We start from the raw sequence: 21,906 nt of genomic DNA on the forward strand, positions 1-21,906 counted from the left end.
ACACAAAAGCCCGGCTGCACAACTGCCCCTGTGTGTCCATTCAGAGGTTTTAAATCTGCACAGTTACTAATTAAAATGCCATGCAGACCAGCACAAATAAACATTGCTTGTTCTTGCAGCCCAAAGTTTCTGCACCAGCTCGTGGTTTAGAGGGCAAGGTGCTGAACTGATCCCATAAGGGTGGTAAGGGAGCTCCCTTTGGTTCAGATTTTCTGTCATTGTATGAGAAGTTGCAAAACAAGTATCAAGTCCATCCATATGCATGAAATCATACTCCCAGAATGCCATCCCAAGGCAGCCTGTTATTTTTTATTAATTTTTTGCATAGCATTGCCTTGAACCATGGGGCCTAAATAGAGCTGTGGCATGCCTGTTGGATCTCTATAATCATGTTTGCCAGATTTTGGCGGGCATCAAGATGCTGAGCACACGAGTGAATACTGCTCCTTTCATTGAGAAATGTCACTTCAGATTTAGCCCCACGTGTGAACTGGCGTGCAGGGAGCCCTTTATTATTATGGCAGGGCTCCAGTGGGCTTCCCCTCCCAAACAAAGCAGGCAAACGCGTAGCCTCTATCTGCAGCTACTTGAAGGATTTCATGGCGTCTCCTTAGATTAAGATAATCTGCCTTCATTACTAAATTCAAGAGCCAGAGTCCCAGAACTCTTATTAATTCACTCTGAGAATGGATTCAGGGGCTACAAAAAAGCTGTGGTTTGTAAACCGGTAGAAACAAAAGTTGATCATGGTTTTAGATTTTTTTTATTTTTTTTTTTTAATTACAGCCTTTTGAGAAATGGAAGGTGCTCATGCATTTGTGTTTTATTTCTCTAGACATTTGTATTTCAAAGCATCCCCTATGGAAAAGTCCTACTCTTAATTTGAGAGGAAGTGATAACTTTTGTCTCAGCCTTATGAACTGTTCCTGAAGAATTTATTATGACTTTTATTCCTGCTATGGAATTCTATCACCTAGTCTTTAAAAAGGTGATTGACTGATTCTGATTATTTATTAAATACTACTACTGTTTCATAAAATATCTTTCATTTTGCACGTATTAAAATCCATTGTAAGGATCCATGGATTATTACAGGCAGAAAAACCCTTGAACTGTAATGTGCTTTGGATATAAATGTCTTCCAGCTCCATAGATTACTGAAAACTAAAAGGAAAACACTGAAGCTTTTAATTAGCATTTTATTATTTTTAATTTTCTATGAGCCTTTCTATTTCTAATGTTTCTATCACAAAATAGTAGAATAAGAGTGTCACCCAGGAAAAATAGGAAGGTATGGTGGGCTTTAAGAGATGTCTCGTGTATGAATTGAGTTTTGTGTGGTACCCATTCATTTTAGCAAACAAATCAAGGCATGATCTCAAGACAACCCACTACAGCGGCTCCCTGGGAAGATTACGCTTGTCTCGATAACATACTGCCTTCTAAAAACTGTCCTCTGAATCAACCTCCATTTATCTTTCTTAGCATAAAAGGGAATGCAGATGGAATGGCTGCAGCCTCCCTTCTAGTTTATCAGGATGTTGTGCATGCAGATAAATAAGACAGAAAGCGTTTGGAATGTGGAAGTGGCTGAGCGCTAAATGGGGTATTTTTCAAGCTCCCCAGGCAGGCTGGGACGGGGTGGCCGAGGGGAATCCTGCAGGAGCTGCAGAGATTTGTGGGCTCTCTGTGGTACTTCAGCCACGGTGTGCAGCCCCAGTGCTGCCTTTCCAAGAGCATTTCAGCTGTTTGCTTTCACTGTGCTGAAGGTTAAAACTGCAGCAATGCAGGAACTGGGAAGAACTGGTTTGAGGAGAGCAGACTGGATGCAAAGGGAGGCTTCTTTAGCACCTCTTGCAGATATGTCAGTTTTCTTTAACCAGCAAATATTTTTATGTATATTTGTTATACAGCAAGCTGCAAACATCACAGATTAGAGAGGCTCTCTAACATAGGGGTTTCCTAGCTTATTTTCAGTCTGACTGATCCTCTCGTGAAAGTTACCAGCTTCCTCTGGATCAAATGAGAAGATATTCAGATTTGTAGACCTATTGGTGACAAAACCACAGACCTTGCAGGGAGGAGAGACACGTAAAGTGCTTTGCACTTGGAAGAAGAAATTATTTTTGAATTGCAGCTTTTGAATGCGGATTATTTTTCTTTGCACTCCCCATTCTGTGCACTTCTCAGTCCTCTTTGGGGCCCTGGCCTCAGAGGGGAGCAGAGATCTCGTCAGATCTCATCAGTTGACCTCCTCAACTCTCATCAGGAGCTGAGATGGGCTCTGGGTGTCCTCCTGTCTGCTGCAAATCTGGGACTGAAAATGAAGGTTGGTTTTCAGACCACAGACCCATCTATGCAATTGCTGAGCTAATTTAGGATTAATATTTCCCTTGGCTTTTATTTGCCTTCAGGAAACAAACATGGCTGATTTCTTTATACAACTTCAAATCTTCATGACCTCATCAGATTGATTTAAAAAAAAATATTTTTTGGGCTTGAAATTGTTCAGACTTTGTAATGGCACTTGCATTGCACAGGAAGCTTTACCAATTATCTTCCTGACTGTTTTCCACTGAGGCAGCCACCTTTAATATTTAATTGCTTATTCCATTTGGGTTTTTTCTAATTGACACAATTTTAAAATGAATAATGCACTAGTTTTCAGTATCCGGCTTAAAACCAAAATAATGAAACCCCTTTATAAGTTTAATTATGTGCCATCAATGATGTAATGGGTTGCTGACATCATGAACTAAGATTTTAATTTTAAGGTTTATGTGTTTCAGGAAGCCTGAGACTCTTCCCCAGTCATAGCAAACCTTGGGTAGCTTTGCTTTTTGCAGCAACACCGTGTGCAGAATACAGTTTCCTCTCTCATCGGGTGTATTTATGATTTTTAATTTCCTGAAGAAATCTACCTGTTGTGGGTGAAGGAAAGAGGGCTGAATTCAGTTCCAGTGAGAGGAGCTGGTGGAAGAGCTCTGACTGTGGGAGTCTGGTACGCTGCAGTCTGATTCTCTGTGGTACTTTTCCAAAAGCACAGAGTATCATTTTCCACTGGACAAGAGGAATTTTGATGGGGTAGCAGGGCAGGGTGTCTTGCAGTGTCTTAGAAGAACTGAGGATCTCAATGTGCTGCCAGACCAGAGTCCTTCGCAAAGCACTACTAATGTGAGCCCCAAAAACCTAAACCTTGATTCAGTCTCCAGAGTTTCTCAGCAACCCAGAGGCAGAGATCACATCCCGGTGAATCCATCTAAACTTTGTACAGAAGGTACTTCACCAGAGTTCCAGCTGAATGCTCTGAATATCAACTAATTAAAATTTAAAGGTCGTTCAGTGGAAATGTAAATACATAAATGCAAACCTTCTGCACCAACTTCTTGTGTTTGATGGAGATTAAAGTAAATACAGTTGAAGTTCCTTGACTTTGCTGACTTTGAAACAATTTGGTATTCTCAAGTCTTGAGACAGTGATTTTTATTGTCAGATGAGTCTGGGCTTTTGATTCTTTTGAGTTCTGCAGGCTCAGGAGAGGATCCTTGAGACCCAGCCTGCAGTTGCTCTTGGAGCTGTGTATCACAGTTGAATTAAAATGTTTATAATTGCATTATCTTTTCTTCCCCCAAGATTCTTGCCCTTTCTGACTTTGGGTGATGCATCTGAGAGACCCAAATTCTCTGCTATTACTGTAGCACTTCAGAAGCCAGGATGAGACAATGTGGCCAAATCTATTTGTTGAAATAGTGCATGCTGCTTTAGCAAAATAAGGAGTATCATTTATTTATTTATTTTGTTTAGAGGTTACTTCACTATTTCCAAAGCTCCAAAGCATCTAAGTGGCATATAGGGCAGTGGCTTTTTTTTGTCTAGGTTTCAAAAAGCCTTTCAAGCAGCTTTTTAAAAAAAATCTAATATTCTTAATGCTGAAAGTAAGTGACAGAGGAGGTTATTTAGCACACACATATATATCATCTAGACATTCAGGTTTCAAGTAAATAAAAAGTAACTGTGCAAGAACCAAGGAGAACAGTGTTAGGAGATGTATTGCCTTGGATACAAATCGTGTGTTTGCCCCAGAGTGGGTTCAGCTTCACACCATGACTGCTGCGGTAACTGCAGGATCAGGTGCTTTGGTGGTAAGGGTAAGAAAGGACCCACGATGCTTTCTGTAAATACAAAGAGACATGAGGTGTCAGGTGAGAAATGTCCTTTGAAAATGTCAGACAAAGGGCTGCCCCTCTGGGATGTTAATAGAGCAGATTCAATATTTTTGGTGTTGTTTTATGGATTGTTGATACCCTACTGTAAGAGGTTGGAAAGCTGTGCACAATAAGTTGTTGTTGGGCACTGATGCAGGAGGTTATTTCTGTGGTCCTGTACAATTTTAAGAACAACTGAACTCATCTTTTGACTCATGATGTGTATCCAGACATGTCTTAACTGTTCTGACTCTGGGAAGGAGAATGGGAAAATGGGAAGATCAGTTGCTTGACTGGTGGAAGGGCTTGAAAATGGAACAGGGGTCTCACCTGGGGCACCTGCTGTGTCTTTGATGGTAGCTTCGATTTCATTGAAGAAGGGGCTGGAGAAGTGGAGGAGTTGAAAAGGCAGCTCAGCAGATCCTCCTGCTGTGCAGCAATCCAGAGGTGAAGGACAGGCTACTTCCAGGGAGAAATTACCTCTGGTGGCTACCTCAGAGTTCCTGGGAGGGACCAGCAGGGTGTATGAGTGAGGCAGAGTTGCCCCGAGGGGATGGTGGTAAATGGGTCAGATTGCTCCAGACTCCTTAATTTGAGGTGTTGGAGAATGCCCCATTTCCATCCTTATTACCTGTTTTAATAACTAGAGCTTATGGTCTCAGTTTCTCATTCTGGCTCCCACAGAGCCACCGTACCCTAGGGTGCTATGCATTGTGTCCCAGCATCAGTGCCTTCTGGTGGGCTGTGCTTGTAAGTAGCAGGAGTAAGTAAGGATTACTTAAGTAATTAAGAGGATTACTACAGCTTGGCCTTTCTAGAAATGTTCAGTACAAGTTTGGGTCGTGGGATCCTGCCCCTAAGCTTGACTGCTCCAAAGGAAGGGCTCTGAGAGTTACAGCAATCTCTCTTTGAGCAGACTGCATGGCCCATTTTCTCTGCTTGTTTCAATCTAATATAACACAGTGGAGCATCAGTGTTGGCTTCTCTAGGCTACAAAATTTATTGTTATTTATATTGGGTCAGATTCTAACCTCAACTAGAGGGAAGAGTAACTGCACCGTGACCGACTTTGTGACCACTGGCTCCAAACCTGCTCAGGTCAGACAACTGCTGACTAATTCCCCACCTTAACAAATTGATTATAGCTCTGGAGTTTCTTAGATCAGTCCACAGCACTAAATATGTTCACCTTTCTTGTGTTAATCATTCTAGTTTAAGCATTTAGAAATGTTTCGATGCTGTTTTTTTCAAGTGGTTGTAATCAAGTGGTTCAGAGAGATTTTTATAAGTTGCTTTCCAACTGAAAGACTTGTTTTCCTGTTTATTTTAAACTGGCATTCATACATACAGGAAATACACAGTATTCTGCCATGTTTCTGTTGGCAACTATTAAGTTATCCTTGTCAGAACATGCCAACAGGATTTCATAGCAAGCTAGCAGAAAGAAAACAAGTGGTTCTCAGACTAAACAGACCCCATGCTTGGGTTGTAATACAGATAGATCTTTTGCTAAATGCTATTTAGATTCTAAAGTCTGTTAGTTTAAGGCAATTGTGGAGATTGCAGGATGCAGATTCATATCTTTGGACCTTCATATCTTTCCAGACCTTCATTGTATTAGCTGCTCTCATGATTTGGCCTTCAGAATTGGAGGGCCAGTACTTGAAAATAATGTATTGCTCTCAAGAGCTGGTCCTCAGAAATGAATCATCAGAATGAGCCATATTCTGGGTGTGCAAAATCATCTTCCTCATCCCTGCCTCACTGCTGCTCCTGATGTAAACCACAAGGAATTGTGGTCAGACTTTGAGTCCTATTATTGGTTTGATCTAAATTAGAGCAGTTCTGGTACTCTGAAGTAGTCTGTGTGAAAACTGACACAGAACTGGGCAGGTGACCTGGAAAATACACAGGCTCTTGTGGATCCTCAGCAGCTACTTCATGTCTCCAAGAACTGCAGCTGGAGCAGAGTGGATAAAAAAACAGCATTCTAATAATCCTCAACTACTATTTGTTGCTGCTACCAGCCTGGGTTTTCCTTCGAGCTTTGGATTTGATGCAAGTCAGAGACAGCTTTTGTGGTTTGGCAAGATTTGCAGCGCAGGTTCTTTTGGGAGAGGTAAGATGGGAAAACTTTAAAACAGAGGAAATTTTTAAGCACCATAATGCTGTGTTAACAGTCTTTAAAATTGTATTTTCTAGAACCCTTCCTTATCAACACATCATTACAAACATAACTGATGTGAACTGGTCAATCAGGTCTCCCTAGGTTTGAGAGCTTGTCACTTGCTTTTCTCAGAGCTCTTTGGCAGCAACTGGGTTGCAGAGCCTGGAAAGAAAGGGAAGATCACCTGTACCTGTCATTTTGAGATGAAGGTGTCCTACAATAGCACCTGTGGCTGAGCTGGTGCTTTGCCTGAGCAGCCTGATTTCTAGTAACAAGGAAGGAAAGTTTGGTTGTAGAAGTATTGCAGCTAATTACAGGGATTGAGAGAAAGAGGCAAAACTCAGCTGTCACACTGCTTCACATTACCTTGGCCAGGATTTTCAAGTGTGGGTGGATAACCTTGGGCACTTTACTCCAGTGGCATAGATTTAAAATCTTTCCTTTAAACGCTAAAGCTTGAAAATGCTGGCTGAATCTTGGCGTGCCTGTTTCCAAGCTGGGAGGTGTTCCTTGCCAGTCATCATTCCTGAGGGAGGGAGAAGCAGACGGTGGGAAGACAGAAGACTCGGGAATGTCTTGGGAGGCTTCCAATGGCTCAGTTGTGTAATCAGGCTTCTAGATCCTTGTCCAAGTCCTAACCTGGCCCCATCATCACTACTAGTACAAATGTTTGCTCTGCTTACGGGGCGGGAATCATGAAAAAAAAACAAACCTAAAATAAGCATGCATAAGTTTTAAAATGCATATCCAGAGTATATCCAGTCCTCAGACTCTTGCCAGACCCTAGGAGAAAGCTGTAGCTTTCATACTGGCAGTGAAGAACAGGAATGCCCAACTCTGCCTCAGTTGTTCCAGCATGCACAGGTATCTGATCTCTGTGTCTGCTCATGGGTTCACATGTGCTTATCCTTGTGTAGGTACATGGCTTATACACGTGCTATGTGCACGTGTGGAGATTTGGTCATGTTAAGTGCATTCCTCTTATTTTGTGGAGGTATTTGCCAGCAGTACTCATAGCACAGGGGTGATGTTGCTCAGAAAGGGGTCCAGCAGCATTTCTGCCTGGATAAAAGTGAGGACTGGGTAAATGGCCCAAGGAACCAGTGGGAAGGGTTGGGTTAGGGTTAGGGCATTTTGGGAAAGAGCAGAGCTGCTTTCTTTTTTAATTTAGTGCAGTACACGTAACTAAATAGGGCTGGATAAGTTTTCTTTCACTTGATTTGAAATCACTGTAACAGTAAATTGCTCTCTTGAATGAATAAAACTACTGGAATCTCCACCTGGAGAGTGTTGCCTTCAGAAATTATTAAAACATATTTGATTCTCTGTGTTCTATATCCTTTTCCTGCTCTGACATTATTTGATAATATAATTTACAAAATGCCATGTAAAACCCAACATTATTACAAGGTAAATACTCAAAGAGAAATTTACCAGGTTCCCTTATATGTGTGTTGTCCATATTAATAGAAGATCCTTTCTTTCAGTGTTAGGTTCTCAGAAACCTTTTTTTTTTTTTTTTTTTTTTTTTTTTGTAATTAATAATGGAGCAGGCTCTTTAGTATCTACCCTGGAAGGTAAAAACCCTTAATCACAGTAACATCATTAGTGCTTTCATGCATTTAATTTTGAAGCTTGACAAAGTGCATAGCCATTGGTAAGAACAAATAAGTGTTGTTGTGTGCAATCGAGGGAAAAAAAGAAAAGCATGAAAACCCCTAAGCTTCAAGTAATTAAATTTAAATATGTTATTTGAATTTAGCTGAGATAATGTACAAACTGTGGGTATATTTTTCAATCAGTGAAAGACCCCTTGAGTAAACATGATCCATTTAAATTCAAATCATGGGGAGTGGAAAGTAAACCCTGCTGTGGTTAAGAAGGCATCTTCACTAAAACACTGGGCATTGTGTATCTTTGATATCTGAGTACTCATGTGTTGTAGTTTTATAAAGGGCTGTTTTCACTCATGGATGCCTACATGCCAGAGACTTTATTGCATCTATTTATTTCCTGTTTTTTTCCTCTCCCCCCCTTACCTAATTTGAACCAGTAATGAAAAACTGACACTCTGCTTCTACCATCCTTTAAAGTGCTTCAAAACTGTTATAATTTAGCGCTTATTAGCCTTGGGATATGGCTTTATGGCATTTGGGTGAAGTTTTTGTAGTACATCTGTGCTCTTTCTCTCTCTGTAGGCCACAAGCTGAGAACCGCAGTAATAAAACTACTGGTAGGTGTTTAATGGCAGGTTATTGAGGAAGTAGATAAAAGAAAATTGCAACATTCACATCAGTAGGGAGTGGGGTTTTAAGGGAAAGGAACTGCTGAGCTTTGAACTAGGGAAAGTTACACTTGGTGCTTTTGTTCAAGGGCTCCTCATTTTAGACACCAAAAATACCTTGTCGTCCTTTCCTGTGAAATGGGCTGTTCTGGTAGAATTGGTGCTTGCTATGTAAAATCTGTACACATGTGGCAGGAAAAGTTAGCATTTTAAGTCATGATGCCTGAGAAACAAGTTTTTTGCTTAGTGTTCTTTTCCAAATATCAGGGACTAGGGAGGAGGAATGAGAAAAAAATGCATGAAAAAGCAATCTCTCAGTGTCTTCTAAAAGTATTATGTGAACTTGTTGTCATCATCTTATTTATGTACATTATTCTTGTTGGTCAAGCTGTCCTCAGTCTGTTTTGTGTATCAATGTGTGTATATAATGAACAGTTAGCCCATGCACATGTGAAGGAAGATTTTGTCTTTTGCTGTGTTCATAACCAAAGCATCATTTTACAACCTGTTACATGTTTATATTCACATTGTCCCTGAGAGGCAATTTAAAGGCAAAAGGCAGAACAAAGAATGTGAATATTTTGCATGAGCTCACCCAGAAGGCTGAGTGCTGCCTGGATCACTACAGTGATGGTGATCTCTTGGTTTGGAGATCACCTTTTTGGAAAGATATGTCCAAGGAGACACAGACCTGTTGTTTTTCCAGAAGCCCAGACTTTCAGCTCCTCAGGTCAGCTGGTGGATCCTAGAAAACAAGGAAGCAAACATCATTTGTAGGGGTATGGCAAGAAATGAGAGTTGGTAATGGAGACTTTTATCCATGCAATGTGATACCCAGTAGGTACCCAGCCCAGTTCCTCAGGACCCACAGAGTTTCAGATCATTATCTTCTTGCATTGACTGTTAGAGGTCTGTACTGCAGAGATGTCCAAATGCTCCAGGATGGCCTCTTGGGATTCTGGTACTTACTTCATCCTGTAGCTGGACTTCAACATTCTTAGGATTTCTGTATAGCATGTGGAACAGCAGGATGTCTAGTGAAAACAAAATAACAAGTTGCTCATCTGCACAATATAGGACGAAAAGGACATGAAGGAAAAACTAGGGCCATTCTTACATTTGTAATTGTACAGAGCAACAAAGGAACTGATATCCAAGTCCTCTTTGTGTCCTGGAGGCCAGGAGCAGGTTGTTTATTCCAGTCTGGTGTGGTGCCTAAGATCAGCTGTCTGGTTTTGAGACACGAGAAAGCATTTCTTAAATTGTATAAATCTAAGCATCTTTCACAAGAAGGGGTAGTTAATATATATATATATAAACTACATACCCTTCTCCTGCAAAAAGCCATTTTACAACACAGAAGAAATGTGTTTTCATACAGCCCTTACCAGCTCAATATTGAAGGACTCACTAAATTCCACTATAAATGCCTGCAGAAATGAAATGAGAGACCAAGGAGGTTAAAAAGAGGGTAAAGGAAGGAAAGTGAACTTTGTGCAATTCTTGAGGTCAGACCAGCATAAGTGACATTCTCAGTAAGAAGAATTGCCTGTCTGCCCTGCATGAGGCACTGATTAACTAAGCAGATTTCTCTACGGTTGCTTTATCAGTAATGTCACACATGTGTGTGTTTTAGGCTAACAAATCTGATTTCTAATTTACTAGCTGAGTGGTATTGTTACTGCAAACAGGGGGAAAAAAAAAAAAAAATAAAGTAGTCTGATTCTCTGTTGAGGAACTGGGAGGCTATTAAGCAGGCTCTCAGTCATGCCACAGATATAACTTGATGGAGCACACCTGGATCCTCCCTGTTGGCTGTGCTTATAGTCTCCTCTGTCATCCAGTGTTTGCCTTTGCATGTGAGAGACAGGCAAGGAAAAGGAGAGAAAGGTTCTGGAGGCATTTCTAACAGAGATGCCAAACTGTCAAATAGTAAATCGTGAAGCAGCTCCCTGACGGTTTCACATCAAGAGGAGACACCCTTTTGTGACTGTGCAGCCTCTACTGGTTATTTTCACTTCCATCAGAACTGTCTGATATGGTCAAGTAGGTTTGAGGCTTTCAACATTCAATTTTCCTTTCATTTATTGTGACTGGTTTATTTATTTGTCCTTCTTGGTAGTTTTCAAGGATATGTTTCAAGGATACTTTTTACTCTCTAACATTTTCATGGATCTTCATCCCAAAGTTAAGGGTAGAAAAGGAAAAACAAAGAAAGGGGGGAGGTGGGGGAAAGAACAACGTGTCTACAGCTTCAGGGCACAAAAGAAGAAATATATTCAATTTAGGAAGACCTCTAATCTCTGGTTATACAGAACAGCTTTGTTAGATAAGATTAAAAATTTCATGAATGTCCCTTTTTATCCCCGGAGACTCCACCATTTATTCCAGCTATTGTCAGCATCAAAAGAGCCTGATAACAGCTGGCTAGAGATGTGACCACACAGCAACACAACAGCAAGAAAGGGGCAGCCGGGTTCATAAATCCTCAGAAACCCTTTCCCCCAGCACAGCCATGAATCTGCTGCTATCACAGGCAAAGGGAGAATGCATTGTCCTCCAGCCAGTCAAAAACCTGAACTTCAGCATTAGCAGGGGCTCTATTGAAAGTGTAGGATGCACAATAAGATGTTTTCCATTATCTTCTTCGTTGCAGCCCTTATTACTGCTCACAGATACAGTTTAAAGGATCTTTGAGTTTAGCTTGTTACTAGGTAAGAGTTTTCCCACAAATGACACAGCCCTTACCCTTGGCAATGTAATCCTGCTTTTTCTGTTCATCACATCAATATAGTGCCACATGAGACAGGGTCTGATAACGCCAGTTCTGTACCCCATAGGCCTATCTCTGGTATCTCCTGGCTGGGAAGGAGCTATCAAAGCCAAAAGCTGTCCCTGGGTTGCTGAGTTTCCTCATTCTCCAGGGACTGCTCACAGATTCAGGCACAAGCAGGTCAAGTTTGGAAGCACGAATTGGCTCAGACTCTTGAAATACAAGTTCCCTGGTTTTAATGGGAGGGTCCAAATTCATACGTGCTCAGCTTTATTCTGGTCTTACTTAATTCAATGGCAGTATTTTCTCAGCTTTAGAGAAAACCAGATTGGCCCCTCAGGAATTTCATAGTTCCTGTAAAGTAAATAGCTAATTCAGTAACATCAATTAATTTTAGGAGATGAAAGAAGACAATTACTATTATCAAAACAAAAGTATATGTCCATGTACTGTGCCACAGAAAGGGCAAAAATAAGGCAGAACCTTTTAGTACCTTAGCCTGTTAGGGAGATTTGTACCTAAGCATTGTGGACACAGCAGGGTTTAGACAACTTCAAGGTTTGTTCAAAGCCTACCTACCTGATATTACCCAGAATCCAAGAAGAAGCTTTACCAGGGAGGGATTCAATCCAATTTTATTACAGAAAACAGGAAGAATACTTAATGCTTCTAGCTTCCCCTACAAGAAAAACACAGTTTCTGAAAGTGCTCATGTTGTGAAAGCTATGATTAAAAACTTGTTGTATTTTTTGTTCCTGGCAGCTCCATCCCCAATTGCTTTGATCCAGGCTAAAGAGATAACAAGGCACAGTGTTGCCTTGGCTTGGCTGGAACCTGACAGGCCAAATGGAGTTATCCTGGAGTATGAAGTCAAATACTATGAAAAGGTACTGTTCAGAAATGGACAAGCCATGTGGTTTTTTTGGGGGGGTCTGGGAAGAGTTTTTTGCTTCGGTCCATTATGGTTTATTTCCAGATAGTATTCCATCACTTGAAACCAAATACATTCAGTTTAATAAAATCCAATTAAGGATTTCATACAGTTGAATGGTTGCTTGCAAGACTTATGGGCTGTTCCAGCTGTATGGTACGAGTTTATTTTGTGATTTTTTTTTCCCATCTGGGAACCAAGCTTTTGAAGGAAGCATATTTTATAATGAGAATCAATAACGTTGGGCAGAAGTGAGACATTAGCTTTACTTCACAGACAGAAGTGTAATAATAAAGTATATAACACGGTGATAATAACAAGATGTGTTTGCCGATAGCTTCTGCTTAGAGTGATAGTGTGGGCTGGATGGCTTTTAATAGAGAATAAGAAGAGAAAATTAAATTCTTCATTGCATTCTAACCTTCCAAGTTAGAGGGAAATGTTATTCCTACAAATAGCTTCTCAAGCGTGGAACTATGAAGAGTTATTTTCTTTGAAAGTTCCCTACAAAAACGAACAATTACCAGCTCTTACTTGTGTGTTCTCTCTCTCACACATATATACATCTAAATTTTTAAATAAAGATTATTACGTATTTGTTTCCCTAACATATACAGAAAAAGGCATCGGATTAGCAGGGAAACTAGATTATTACATCTCTGATGGATTTTCCTGCCAAAACTGAAACAGTTGTTAAGACTGGACATTCACGAAGACATTTTCTAACTCTCTTCTTTTTAAAAATATTTTAATAATTTTTTTTAATATGGCTTCTCTCTCACACAAAAAAACCAAAGTGCCAGAATGTGTGAGTAAAATGTTACGTGTTCATCAAGTGAATCTTAATAAGGGCTTGGCTCTTTTCCATAGGATTTTGTTGTGTGTTTTTTTTAAATAATCAGCGATATATGAGCATCATACCTACTGCCTCATCATCCTTTTTTGTCTTGCTCAGGGCTCCATGCAGCTCGCAGTGCTATAGTTATTGAGCAAGGCTGACAGGCAGGAGCCCTCAGGATGTATTTTGAGAATTCCATCGTTATTACTCGTCTTCTTTCATCATGACAGTTTTGGCAAGGAAGTGGGGTTCCATGGTTCATGGCTCAGCAAGGCATTTTCACTTGATCACCACTGTATTCTTTTGTTGTCAGGACCAAAACGAGCGCAGCTATCGCATTGTGAAGACAGCCTCCAGGAATACTGACATCAAAGGCTTGAACCCCCTGACTTCATATGTATTTCACGTGCGGGCCAGGACAGCAGCAGGATATGGAGACTTCAGTGGACCATTTGAGTTCACGACCAACACAGGTAATGACATGCCCACTGGTTTCTTTTCCTTTTCGTTCAGCAGAGTGCAAGTGTAACTGAGCTGTGTGTTAGGAGTTTCCGGTTGGTGGCTTGAAGCCTTTGGGACAACTTTGTTCCACAGCCGTGGGACTGTTAGTGCTGCTGTGAACCTGACCTGAGATATCCATTTGGATGTGCTATATTTTAATTACTAACAATGAAAATAGTTTAGTGTGGCATAAGGAGACATGCAGCCTCTAGACACTTGGAAACTACTGATGCTTGAGAGATTTATATATCTATTTTCCTTACTTCAGGTATTTTTGGAGTATCTTGTTTGCAGGACAGTAGAACCCTTTCACTCCCCTTTGCAAGCTATTTTCACAGATCAGTTAGTTGTCCTACATCAGCTCACCTATTTGCTCACCTTTCCTTAGTTATATAAAGACAGAAGGTTTGAAATAGATTGTCAGTAGAGCTGTTCATTTTGCTCAAGGTAACATGAAAATTTAGCTGCCAAAATGTTTGCCTTTTATTGGCAGGAAGGCAGCAGGACCAAGCCTGTTTGATTTTGGACATACAGGTCTGTTTAAATCAATTTAAGGTCATTCCAGTTAGTGGCAACACCCTTCAGAATGTTAACTGCTGAAAATAATCAATCCAGCAGGAAGAGGAAAGACTTTAAAACAACTCATTCTCTGTGTCAGTTGGGGAGGGTTCATCTGGCCCTACTGAGAGAAAAAAGAGGAGGAAAGAAGAGTGGAAAGCAATTAGAAAGGAAAAAGAAAAAAAAAAAATAGCCATTATACCCTCTGAGTAACACTGGAGAAGGAGAGGGAGTCCTTGTTCCCAGTGAACTGAAGTTCCCCAAATCATTATCAAACATCATGTCTTCAGCTAATTAGAGCCCTGATGGAAAATTATGTCAAATGACTGTATAATAAAGGCCTGAAAGAAGATATGAGTGCTACTCTAAACTGCCTTCTCAGGCCAGAAAGCCTCACTGAGTGCTACCTAGGTTGATTTTTTGAGGGTGTCTGACACTAATGCTCCCTTTTCTGTTTCCAGTTCCTTCCCCCATCATTGGCGATGGTACCAACCCTACAGTGCTTCTTGTTTCGGTGGCTGGCAGTGTTGTTCTTGTGGTCATTCTCATTGCAGCCTTTGTCATCAGCAGGAGGTAAGAACTTAAGCTTCTCTCTCCCTCTCTCTCTTTCATGAGGGAGCTTTTTGTCTCCTCCAAACAAAGCTAAATTCTTTGATTAGCATCATAAACAGTGCATTTGCATTACAAGCCTTCTCTCTTGTAGCTTTGATCTTCTCAACATTAGTACCAAGCAGCATGTGATGTAATGGCAATAGTTCCAGCTCTATTTGCCCTTCAAATGCAAAGCTGATCCCAATAACTTGCATTGAGAAGCAAGCCAGCTAGAGATTTGTGGTTAGTGTAATTTCAAGTTAAGTTTAATGGGTACAGTAGATTTTCGTGGACTGACTCCTGATAGACCGGGAATAAACAACTGCACTGTTGTGAACTAAGTTATCAGACTGCCATACTGGTGATTTTTGTGTTAGTCTGTGTGAGTCTTTTGGATTGGTCCGTCCAATGTGAGTGGATATGACTGTGAAACAGAAGCCCCAGTCATTCAGCATTATATGCAGTGACACAGCAGACTGGATAGATGGTTATTTCATCAGAGCAGGGCCATAATCTTCTACCAAGTACTTGTTCATTCTCTCAGATTCAACCCAGGCATCATGAACAATCCCGAGACTGGGAGGACAGTGGAGCAGAAACAGTGAGAGTCTTTCTTCCTTTATCTTTGTGTTCTGTCTCACTTAAAAAGATCAGCATGATTTTGTTTCAGTGTAATTCTGAGATAAAACTGAATGTATCAGGACTGCACCTGAAGCCTGGGATCTGCGGGATGCACATTTTGTCAGTCTCTGTTTTTCAGTTTAATGGTATCAGCACATAAATATGGACAAATTCCTCTTACTTTAAATTCTCTTAAGGAACAGTTAAGTCACTATGACTGCAGTATCTGGAAAGTAGGCATGCTTTGTTACAGCTTTCTGTGGGTGTTCAAGCCTTCATGCTGGCAAAAAGAAAGAAGAGTAGAACATATGAAAATGTAATGCAGAGAGACAGGTTTATTAAAAGCCATTGCAACAGCAAATAGCATCACTGAGCTTGATGACTTAATCTCCTCTCTGCTTTTATTGATCACTTTATTATTTAAGGCAGGATTGATAGCAGGATACATTGGCTTTCTAATTATGAGTCGCCACCTTGGAGAATTGTGCCTGTCGAGCTGCTTTGAGATGATTCCTTTCCCTCCTCCCCCTATAAAAAAATGTCACTTCTCAAGGCTGATAAACACTGCTTGGTGATTGGCCCTCAATGGATCACATTTTAGAAAATGAAATGTCAGCCCCTTGCCCTCATATTGATTCTCTTTAGTATGGGCCATAAAGCTGTCAAAGGAGAGGCTGCCTGGAGCCAGGTAGCTGACAGACTCACTGATGCGGGTGTGCTCTCAGGCAGGTCTTGTCACCACTCAGGCTGTTTGGTTATCTCTGCCCACAAGTGTTCAACTTGGACAAAGAGAAGGTGAACATTCTGGACAAAAGGCTCTAGTGGGAATGGAGATAAAAGTATGCTGGTGGGCATGGGTTCAGGGGTGTCCCCCTGCCCACTGGTAGGGCTCGGGGAGGCCATGGAAGGGGAATGATGTGTAGAGCAAGATGAATGAAATACTAGAATAGTGAAATTGCTCTGTGCATACTAATGCATGGTGCTTTGCTAATTAATAGCCTGACTCAATACACAGCTCTCCAGTAGCTGAAAGTAGCTCTCAATAAACAGAATCTACTTTAATATTCACTATCACTCTAACTATTTTAACCACTTCACCAATGTCATTTAGAGGTGTGGGCTTTGGGGATATTTCATCTTGTTCCTACACCAGCAGAAGTTAATAGCAAAATAATTATACTTTGTTCCAAGATGATTTCAGATAAGAAAGAGCTTTTCTGTCCATACAGACCCCATGAGGAGGTTTAGTAATCTAGCCATGACCTAAAAGTCAGATTCCTACAATCAAAACTGTGCTTTGGCCACTCTGCATCTGTGATCCAAATGTGGGCACTGGGCCTATGCTGCAAGTGTCCACTGTTGAGCCCTAGGTTATTACTGCTAATTTAGCATTGCGGGTTCTCTTCAAGTCATTGCTCAAATCCCAGAATCTATCCTTGCAATAGAATTTTTCAAAGGACTCTGCTTTCAGGCAGCTCAAACTGTTTGTATTAATGTGAGAACTGATCTGCCTAAATGAGAGTTTCAATTTACTGAGGGTAAGATGAACATGTCTGTAGAACAGTCTGCAGAAGGTTGTGTGTTCCTAAACCCTGCCCTGCAGGAATACTGAGTGAAATTAGAGTATCTTTAACAGAGCTGTAGAGGATTTGGGAAAGTGTAAAACAGGAGCCACTTTATTAAAGGACTTGGGTAGAGTAAGACAGCCTGATGGAATCTTCTGGATTCCAGGTGACTGATTTATCTTGTGCTCTGTAAGCAGCTGAACACGGCTGCACACCTTTTGCTGGCGTTGTTGGACCATCAACCCCCAGGCTCTGCTGCCCCAGCCCTGCAGCACCAGGTGCCTGCTGCTTCGCCTCACTGCGTGCCTGTACCCTCTGCTCTCACCTCCTCTTCATTGCAGCCCCCCCTGTAGACCTGCCCAGGTCTCTGACCCCCACAGTTCCTGAAAGCTTCTGTGTTCTTTTCCTGAATGCCAGCTATTTAATCACCACCGCCAAAATCCCTGTAATTATGGGGTTCAAATCTGTGACAAAAGCTTCCTTCTGCCACTCCGCTGAGCTGGCCCCAGAGGCAGCTCCAGCCCCGCCTGCCCCGTGGCATGGGGCTCCCTGGGGACAATGGCAGACAGGAGTGTCCTGCCCCCAGCCAAGCAGGAGGGGTCAACAGGTGACACAAGGAGAAGTGGAAATAGTTAGTTAGTTTGGAAGGTATTATTTAAAGTTAATAAGGTACAATTATATTACTTGAACAGTAATCCTTTTGTTTCCCTCTGCTTTTTGTATGTCTTTGGGTTTTAGTAAGGGAGATTTTTTTTTTCTTAATCTGAAGTTAGGGTGCTTGTACTTTTTAAAAAAAGATAAATACCATTTTTTTCATACTTAAAATGCTTTCATGCAAAGCCTGTTTGTCTTTCATCTTTCCCATCTGTGCCTGAACATTAATAAGATGAATTTGAAGGGGTCCTGCTTAAAATGCAGTTTTTTTTTTTTCCCTTCCTTTTTTACTTTTCTCTGAGAGAAGTTGTAGAATACGTGAAACCATCTCTGCAATCCTCTTAGCTGACTGGGATGGCACTGGGTGAGATTTGTCCTGCCTCTCCCTTCTTCCTCTGTTCAGTAAGTGGGAGCAGAACATAATTCCTTTATTTAACTCAGCTCTGTTATCCCAGTGCTGTAAGTCCTCAGGCAGATAAACGGTTTAAATTGATGTTTGGATCCAGTGTGGTTTTTAATAATGCTCTTCTTGTGATTTGGAGCTATTTGTGTTTAATTGGCTTTCATCAAGAAAAAAATCTCCCAACCATTTATATTTGGATGCATACCTACTTTTTTCTGCCTGAACACAAGTCCTGTTGGTGTTGGGAGCTGTGAGGCTTGGTTCAAACATCAGGTAGCTTTCACATGTCTAACAGGTTATTTTTTTCCTTCTTTTTCATGGTTAATTTGTAGATTTTATTACTTGCATAGTGTGTTTAATAGTTAGCACTAAAGACTGTAGGGACAAAAGGCCATGAAATGGCCTCTCAGGTGTCAGGGGTGGGAAGCTGCCATCCCCTGCAGGCCAGGCACAGCGTGGGGGGTGAGATGATTTTTGCTGATGGGCAGAGGGTTTTGCTGACAGGAGGGGTATGGGAAGGCTCTGGAAGAGTTGCTTCAGACTAGGCTCTCTGTCACCTGTTTTCTTCCTGTTAACTGCAAGTTTTTAACCCCTTTTAACTCACATCTCCTGATGGGCCTTTCACTCACTCACTCCTGTTTTCTCCTCTACCCATTCACCATGTTCAGACCTCCAACCCAGTCTCAGCCCAGTTGAGACCAGGCAGACCTGGTCACCTCTTGCCCCCCTCCAGGCAGAGGGTTGCACATTGCAGGCAGTGCCAGTCCTGCCTCCTGTTCTCTAGACTTGGTTTCTTCTTCTTCCTTCCCTCTTCACACCATCTCAGACTCTTCCCATTTAGTTAACCTGACTCTGACACACTGGGAGATTTGGACTTCCATGGTAACAAGCAAACTGAGGAGTAAGCAACAATAGTGTTCTTTGTTATTGTCTTTAGCAATGTCTGTTCTTACACCTGGTTCTGAATTTCAGTGAGTGATGGGTAAAAGCCAAGATCAAATCCCAACATCTCCATACCATTAGATGCTAGGAAACTTCAAATCTCTGTACACATTTGGCTGAACTGACTCCACAATATATTTCCAAACAGACCAACCTCTTGGATTACCTTAATGCCATTTGTCCACTGAAATAATTAAAGGCACTACTGGTACAATATCATGTGTGTAAGTGTAGAAATAGTAATAAATAGCATCAACATACTACACCGTGCTTTGGTTTCCAGCTGAGGGTTAGTAGAGGAGCTCAGCCATCAGGAGTTCTTTGCCTCCTCTGTAGTGGTATTTAAATCCATATGATGGAGCTGAAAAGCATTATTGGCCCCTTTTTGCCCAGAATTGCAAATAAATTTTTGAAGAAAAAGTAGCCAAAACCACTTTCTTTCTTTAAATGCTGAGCTGCAAATAGGTTTGTATTTCCCTTGATGCTTTGTTGATGCCAATAAATCCCAGTGGAGTCTCCTACCCTGCTGATAAGTGCCTGTTTTGTCGTGGGCTGTTGTGGGAGAGCTGCTGAGCACAGGTTGTGGTAGGTGCAAACAGCTCAAGTCTCAGCAGGTCGAGAAGACTGAGCTTGTCTCCAAGTGAGATACTGATTTGAACTGTAATACTCTTTCTCTCTTCTGACAGGCGCAGTAAGTACAGTAAGGCTAAGCAAGAGGCAGATGAGGAGAAACATCTGAACCAAGGTAAAAGGCAGTGGTGCTTGGGTTTTTTTTGGTTTGGTTCATAAAACACATCACATGTTCTGGTGCATGGGAAATAAAGGGTGACATCTCTCTTGAGACACACTTTTCCATTTTTCTCTCTTGCAAACATCTTCCTTCAAAACTGCTCACTTTAGTAATGGGAAAACAGAATTATCTGAGTAACATTTTGTGGAGACAGGAGAAAGAATCATCAAATTTTTCTATTGTTATATTCCAACAAAAGACATCTGCTCTTGGCTAGCAATAGATAGACATGATTCTTCCTGACAGTACTCTGCTACGACAGTTTCTAGATGGGTTGGAGGCTGTCCTGAAGGAAAGGGAATTTGAACTTTGCTGCCTTTTTCCCAGGACTGACTCCTACTGTTGCTTCCATCTCAGTCATCCAGGTACCAAACCTAGGACCCGAGCTCAGAATTTCTTGTCTCCCAAAAGGGAAATGGGATGTGTTTTAATCTCACGGGTCCATGACAGGCTATTGGCATGTTAGTGATGGCAGTGATATGTGAAGCTCATTTATTGGCAAAAGCCTGAGTCCTTATATCAGTATTGAGAAATATTAAGTGTTTACATTAAAAAAATGACATTGAAGGAAAAAGTACATTAAGTCCTTCCTTCCTCTATCAGGCATTCCTGGCTTACAGTACATTTTTATTGTACACTCTCTTTGCTGTTGTATATCATTAAGGCTTCAGTCTCATATGTTCTGTGTTCAGCAGCATGTAGATCAGTGACTTCAAATAAAACATTTCTGCCTTGCAGGTGTTAGAACATATGTGGATCCTTTTACATATGAGGATCCAAACCAAGCTGTGAGGGAATTTGCCAAGGAAATTGATGCCTCCTGCATAAAGATTGAAAAAGTTATTGGTGTGGGTAAGTGCTAGAACTTTTGTTTGGGGTTTTTTTTCTGTAAATATAGTTTTAAATTTGCTTTTGGGAAACATGAATCCTATGGTTTTTGTATGACAAAAATTAATTGACCTAACAGTTTGACAACTCAGGTGTGCACTTCATGATCCTGACCATGGATTCTTGTGACTTTTTCCTTAAGGGGAATTTGGTGAAGTATGCAGTGGACGACTCAAAGTACCAGGAAAAAGAGAAATATGTGTTGCTATCAAGACCCTAAAAGCTGGTTACACTGAGAAACAAAGGAGAGACTTCCTGAGTGAGGCCAGCATCATGGGACAATTTGACCACCCCAATATCATCCACTTGGAAGGTGTAGTTACTAAATGTAAGTAGGTCATTTTCATGACAAGGCCAATTTGGAAGCCACTGAGAAATTAAGTCTGTGCTGATGTGTGCTCAGGTTTTTTTGTGGTTTTTTTTTCCTTCTTACCCTCTTTCCTGTGAAATGACAGATGGAACAGATCCACTGATAGCTAATAGGAGGAAATCAGTGCAGGACAAGTCATTAATCTTGTTGTCAGCTATAAATGGGTTTATGGTTTCAACTGATACTCTCTCTGTAGGCAGTTTGTACAAGATTTTGTAGAGGGAATTAATACTGCAGGGGTTATCTTTTTTCCCCCCTTCTTGCTGTGCCAAGCAGGCATCTTTTACATCTTTGATAGACTGAGCTGATTGTTACAGGATAGGCAAAAGCAGATGGTGAGCAAAGAATTTTAAATTGTTGGGGGAAAAATATCAAAACAAAACTACAGAGTCGTATGTTTAAGGTACAAAGCACAGATGTAAGGAACAAGCCTTTGAAATGAAGTAAGCTGTTTTAGTGTGAAACTTGCTTATTTGTTTTCTCTCATTTACAGGTGTGATAATTTCAGGCTGCAGAATTTACCTGGCTGATCTTTTTGTTTGTTTGATTTGGTTATTTTAAAGTTTGTTAGTGTTCACTGTGCCATGAACCCTGCCTTAGAAAGGGAATGACAGCACTCCCTGGATGCTGCTTGTGGGCTAGAACTTCAAATACACCTGTGAGACAGATGTGTTTGGGTCTGGCTTGCTGCAATTGTGTAGTGACTGTCCCTACTCTGACTGCCCCAGGTAGCACGTTGGCAAAGCTTGATCACTAATCCTAAAAGACTCTTGGGATGCAGGGTCTCATGCTCAGGGTAGCAAACAGAACAGATCTTGTGAGCTG

The 21,906-nt window shown here is 41.2% G+C and overlaps 1 protein-coding gene across 6 annotated transcripts in view; it reads left to right on the forward strand.

Annotated features, from left to right (window-relative positions):
• Positions 1-21,906, forward strand: part of EPHA4 (EPH receptor A4) — a 226,855-nt gene that overhangs the window by 187,557 nt on the left and 17,392 nt on the right. For all 6 annotated transcript variants that reach the window (XM_071751825.1, XM_071751824.1, XM_071751821.1 and 3 more), the window contains exons 6-11: positions 12,192-12,316; positions 13,512-13,671; positions 14,719-14,830; positions 19,720-19,778; positions 20,562-20,675; positions 20,854-21,039. In XM_071751825.1, the coding sequence (XP_071607926.1) occupies positions 12,192-12,316; positions 13,512-13,671; positions 14,719-14,830; positions 19,720-19,778; positions 20,562-20,675; positions 20,854-21,039 (756 nt within the window). The remainder of the gene's footprint in view (positions 1-12,191; positions 12,317-13,511; positions 13,672-14,718; positions 14,831-19,719; positions 19,779-20,561; positions 20,676-20,853; positions 21,040-21,906) is intronic.

This window comes from Heliangelus exortis, chromosome 9 (assembly GCF_036169615.1).
Source record: "Heliangelus exortis chromosome 9, bHelExo1.hap1, whole genome shotgun sequence".
In the NCBI taxonomy this organism is placed as follows: Eukaryota; Metazoa; Chordata; class Aves; order Apodiformes; family Trochilidae; genus Heliangelus; species Heliangelus exortis.